This window comes from Sturnira hondurensis, unplaced genomic scaffold (assembly GCF_014824575.4).
Source record: "Sturnira hondurensis isolate 20B ecotype Veracruz unplaced genomic scaffold, ASM1482457v3 Scaffold0004271, whole genome shotgun sequence".
Classification (NCBI taxonomy): domain Eukaryota; kingdom Metazoa; phylum Chordata; class Mammalia; order Chiroptera; family Phyllostomidae; genus Sturnira; species Sturnira hondurensis.
Genome location: NW_028076902.1, coordinates 4,204,091 through 4,210,090, shown reverse-complemented (window position 1 = coordinate 4,210,090; position 6,000 = coordinate 4,204,091). Strand labels below are relative to the sequence as shown.

Below are 6,000 nucleotides of genomic sequence, written 5' to 3'. Positions count from 1 at the left end.
GTGAAAATGTTAAATTTTATGTATAATTTACAATTAAAAAAGCTCAGAACAGAGTCTGCCACGCAGTAAGTGTTCAATAAATTCTAATGATCCTTAGTGCTTTTAAAAGAGTTCAAGAGGGAAAATATACAGTCAGAAAACTAGAAATGTAGGTAAGACGGTATCTCTCTGAGCTAAGACTTAGTGGATGGGAAAGATGGATAGCAGTTATATAGTAATTATTAATATCAACAATTTATGAATAAAACTTAGATATTAGGTGACAAGGGTCTGTAAAACTTTTGTCAAAATTCAAAATAACAAATCAAGTATTATATGCTAGGCATGTGGGTTATATTGATGAAGGAGTGCAAAACATAAATTACTAACATGGAAAATTAATACATTCAAGGACCAAACAAATACCTCTTATGATCTAATTCTATATTTTATTGGTTAGTTTGCAGTAGTTCCTATACTTAAAATTGTGAACTTTAAAGAACTCTGGTTACATTTTAGATCATTTTTTTCCATACTATCCTATTTTTCCCTAATGTGACCATTCCACTCCCTCTTTCCACTGATGTCTCTTCTACTAAAAACCCAAGTATGCCTTTTAATTTTACTCTTTCATTTCTTCCAGTTAGTGAAGTCATTAAAATCATAAAGAAAACAAAACTGTAAGTTAAGTTATTACTACATGAAACTGTTGATCATTCAAATCATTTTGACCTACAAAAGCTGCAACTTCATATACTTCAACATTGTGGTAACTCTAAAGTCCTTGTTTTTAAGAATTTTAAATCTGAATTTTAGATATTTGGAAATTAAGTGCAATGGCAGTAGTATGATTTCAAACTGGCAAGTGATCTGTTTCCAACTTATAAAAATCTGACAGCTGTTTTCTATATCTGAAGCTTAATAGTCAATCTGATCTAAATCAAGTCAACCTTTCTGTCTTTGTCAGTTACATATTGAAAAAATTAAGGTTTCATTTCTATCTGAAACCTAGTTTGAGATCTTTAAGCTAGGTTTCCAATATTCAAAATATTGCTATTCAGATATGAGATGCTTAACATTTAATGCCAAAGTTTCACTGAATGGTCTACCATGTGACAAGACACACTACAAGCAACAAAAAGGAACAGACAGCTGACACAGCAACACGCACTGATCTCAAACATGTGTGGAGCGGAGGAAGACAGAGTATATATTGTTACTATTCCATTTATATGAATTCTAGAAAAGATATATCTCATCAACAGCAACACAAAGCATATCTGGGGTTGCCTGCAGCTGGGAATAGAGAAATAGATTGTGGAAAAAGTTCCAAGGGAACTTTCTGGGATGATGCAAATGTTCACTATTTTCATTGAGGTGAGAGTTACAAAGGCAGTACGAGTTGACCAAAAATCAATGAAATGTGCACTTAAAATAGATGCATTTTGGTTTATGTAAATAGTACCTCAATACATTTAATTTACAAAAAACCAAAATGACAGTATTTTAAAGAAAAAATAACAATTTAAAAAGTAAAACATGAACACCTTATTTTTAAAAAATTAATGTATTATGGACAAAACTCAAGTTTCCCTGGACCACCCTCCCACTCCTCACTGCCACTCCTAATCTATCCCAATTATACTGTCCCCCCCAAAAATCACTGTTGTGCATTTGGTATGGGTTCTTTTGAACCTTTAAAAATATATTTACATATATATATAGCCACTGAAAACATATAGTATTGTTTTGTACAAAGATATAACTTGTACATATCTTTCTGCAACTCGCTATTTTCACTTAACATTATGTTTCTGAAATCTGTCCATCTTAATGTAGATAAAGTTTATTTCTTTTATAGCCAATATAGTAATCTGTTATATGACTACAGTGTATTTCATTTATCCAGGTCTTTCCCCCTCCTAACCGATACTCAGGTTGGTTTTCCCTACTGCAAGTCACCAGTGGAGTGGCAAACAGTAGTTACCACTGAGGGGGTCCCCAGAGATTGCAGCAGGTATTCCAGGGGACTTTAGCCTTCTCTGTAAGGTTTAATTTTTAAGAAGATTTTATTTATTCATTTTTAGAGAGAGGGTAAGGGAGGGAGAAAGAGAGGGAGAGAAACATTGGTTGGTAGTCTCTCATACGCACCCCAAAAAGGGACTGGCCCACAACCCAGATACGTGCCCTGACTGGGAATCGAACTGGCAACCTTTCGCTTTTCAAGACAACACTCAGCCAACTGAGCCGCACCAGTCAGGGCTATAAGGTTTAGTTTTTTACTATGAGAAAGTAGTCATATATTCTTTATATAATTCAAGCATTGGCTTTAATTAAAGAATGTTTTGCTAAATAAATTATTAAGAAAGAAAAAATAAAGTGAGTAATAGGAAGCAATTATCTATTAAAATATAAAGAAAATAAAGTTATAGGGCATAATAGTGTACTCATGTTTTGAGACATAAGCACATACTGAAAAATAATGATCTGAGCACTAAACAATTCATATAAATACATTCTCCTACTCAAAGCAATTATAACGAAATTATCAGCATACTGGTTATCATGGTATCAGCATAATTAATACTTGCACAAATACTTCATTTATACTTTTTGCTTTCTTCTTTTATGACTATGATGTTTTTCCCCATCCCTGAAATAAAAAGGATAAAAAAACTATCATAAATGATGGACATTTTAATAGAGGAACTTTAAAATAATAATTCATTAGTAGTATACCCACATCAGATATAAACCAGAACGAACTAAAACATGCTTTAGAACTAAACAGTGAGTTTTTTTTTTAAGATTTTATTTATTTATCTTTAGAGGGGAAGGGAAGGGGAGAGGGAGAGAAATATCAATGTATGGTTGCCTCTCATGTGTCTCCTGCTGGGAACTGGCCTGCAACCCAGGCATATGCCCTGACTGGGAATCGAACCGCAATCGTGTGGTTCACAGGTCTGTGCTCAATCCACTGAGCTATGCCAGCCAGGGCTAAACAGTGAGTTTTTAAAGAGTAGACATGGAAAATGCACCATTAAATCTAAGGGACAAGATTGAGATGGATATAAACAAAATGGATTTTTTAAAAAGTGCACTTTGGCATTCCGCTTTAAAATTAATCTTTTTTAAAAAAGACTTTATTCATTTATTTTTAGAGAGAGGGGAAGGGAGGGATAAAGAGAGGGAGAGAAACATCAGTGCTATACAAGAGAAACACTGATTGGCTGCTTCTCACAGGCCTGCAACCCAGGCATGTGCCCAGACAGGAAATCAAACTGGTGACCTTTTGGTTAGCTGAACAATGCCCAACCCACTGAACTACACCAGTCAGGTCTAAAATTAACTTCAGATGTATGTAATTGGTTGATGACCAGAGAATTCATTTCAAACAGAATACCAAAGTCATAGAAGAAATTCAGAAACTGTCTGATGTCCTTGTCCTGGCTATCTCAACTCCTTACAATTCATTCTATCTCAGGGGGAATAGCAAAGATTAGCTTATTGAGAAATACTTCCTGCTAATACTCAGTTCATCCTCTCTAAAAGAAAATTATTTGTGTTCAGATTTTGAGGCTGTCTAATCTATTTCACAGGAATAGATTAGACATATCAAAATTTATTTAATACCAGGAGTTAAAGAATATGATTTCTGATAGCTAATCAACAGTTAATTTGTAAAAAAGTATTTTACAGCATTCATTATATAACTCAAAAGGGATTACTAAGCAAATATTTCATTCTTAGAAGGGCTGAATCATAGCTACCTTTAAACCTATGAACTGTATATAATAAGATAAACAAGATTATTAAACCAATAAGCCTTACTTATTCCTGATCGCCTAGGAGAGAGAGGCCTAGGAGAGAGAGGATATCATTTGAGAGTCCATTATTAGAAAAGCACTGTGCACATTATACTAAATAAGACATGGGCCTGCCCCCAAAGAACTCACAGCCTAGTAGGGAGAGAAGTAATTGAATTCAGTAAAAAGCATGTGCCAGTTAGACAGGTAAGAAGAGGGAAAAGATCAGCTCTATTTGAGTATACTAAAAAAAGGCTTCATGGGAATGACTAAGTTAGGTCTCAAAAGATAAGTTTACCAAGCAAGCTTTTAAAAAGAAATTAGGCAGCAGAACATGACATGTTCCATCATGGGAAGGCACAGACACAGCACAGTGTGGATGAAGAAATGTAGGTGATTCAGGCTGGCGAAAGCATAAGCTATGTGTTTCATGGGTAGTAGCAAACAGAAGCATAGGCAGGCAGATGCCCTGATCCTAGAGGTCTTGAGAGCCATGCTAAGGAGAGTGAATTTTGCCACTGAAGAGTTTTAAGAGGTGAACATTCACTCAAGCAGTAGCGCAGAAATAGATCCACAAGGGACAAGCTTCGAGACAGGTAGAACAATTGGGAAAACTACCACCATTTTACAGATGGACAGCAATAATGACAGAGGACAAGGTGTATATGAGGCACCCTCACATAGAACTGACAGCAATCAAGACTAGATGGTAAGTAATAAAAAAAAGGAGTATCTGACACGACTCCTTGATTTCTGGTTTAAATGAACAAATGATGATCATCCATTAACCAGGATGAAAAATAATGGGGAAAAGGAAGCAGACAAAGAAAAAGATGAGTTCAGTTATAGCCCCAGTGAGCTTGAGATCTCAGCAAAATTTTATCAGGAATACAAATAAGGGCGAAATTGACTGATTAAAGTTTGGATCTTCTCCCTGACACTATATATCCTTTACCTGAGGAATGAGCAAGAAAGAGGGAAGGAAGGAGGGAGGGAGGGGAAGGGAGGGAGGGGAGGGGAGGGGAGGGGAGGGAGGGAGGGAGGAAGGAGAGAGCAGGAAAAAAAGCAAACTCATTTTTAACACAGGTAACTTTCTACTTAGACATTACTTTCATATGCCCTAGTTAGAAAATAAGTAAGAAAACAGGGAAAACTGTATATCCAATCGGGCATATAGACAACTATGTCACCATAGCTGTGTTTATGTAACTGGACCATTTACTTCCCTTACCATAACTTCCCCTTATATTTATTTCAACATGGTATATAACAGAAGAAATTGTCCATTCTTCAAAGATAAACAAGTCAATGTTGGATGATACAGTGATAGATTACCTCTCTTTTCTTCTTCTTGAATCCCAGTTTTTATCTTTATCTTTATTTCTTTTTCGTTTATGTGGGCTCCTACTCCGATCCCTTCTATGTCGTGAACACTCAGCATCCAAATAGCTTCCAGCAGACTGCCGTGAATCTACTGAAACTGACCGCCTTTCATTCCTGAAGTGTAGAAAGGAATAGTAATCAGTTAGTTTTAACCACTGGCCTTCAGTATGGACCGGCCTAAAGTCCAATATTCTCTTTCACATCAATGATAACTATGTATAATCTAACATTCCATATAAAAGGGCAATCAAAGAAACAAAGTTTTTATAACATGTTTTACAACTCTGGTGTAATAATCCTGAGCAATGACAAGAAACAATAAGCATTCTGATGAATTACAGCACTCTACTAATGGCCTTGGAAACGCTAAAATTTAGTTAAACAATTATAGGTAACAGTTTAAAAAGAGTATTTTTACCAATAAACACAATGACATACTTTTCAGCATCATCCTCTGCTCTTTCCTGCTCTTGCTGCCACTGATCACTGAGCTCCTCCATGTGCACACTTATCACATCCCGAATCACCTGAGGAGAGTTCAGCACAGAATTCCAAATAAGAAAGCTGTTAAAAATATTCAGACTATAATGCAAGAAAAAAAATCACCACTGACAGCCAAATGTTTATTAAAAGCTATGATACAATGGACTATGGAATGTGTAGAGTTCAGAAAACATAAAAAAGGCAATAGTCAAATTGGAATGTGAATTGTAGGTGAAATTATATCAATGTTATATTTGCTGAAGTTGATAGCTATACTATGATTCTGTAAGAAAATATTCCTATTCTTAGGAAATACATACTAAGTATTTAGGGAAAAAGGATTATGATG

At 35.3% G+C, this 6,000-nt stretch overlaps 1 protein-coding gene across 1 annotated transcript in view; it reads right to left on the bottom strand.

Annotated features, from left to right (window-relative positions):
- Window positions 1-537: 537 nt before the first annotated feature.
- The window catches only part of SNRNP48 (small nuclear ribonucleoprotein U11/U12 subunit 48), a 30,179-nt gene continuing 24,716 nt past the window's right edge, over window positions 538-6,000 (bottom strand). The window contains exons 7-9 of the mRNA XM_037045379.1: window positions 5,607-5,695; window positions 5,121-5,282; window positions 538-2,632 (exon numbers count right to left, since the gene is read on the bottom strand). Of these exons, the coding sequence (XP_036901274.1) occupies window positions 2,584-2,632; window positions 5,121-5,282; window positions 5,607-5,695 (300 nt within the window). The 3' untranslated portion in view covers window positions 538-2,583. The remainder of the gene's footprint in view (window positions 2,633-5,120; window positions 5,283-5,606; window positions 5,696-6,000) is intronic.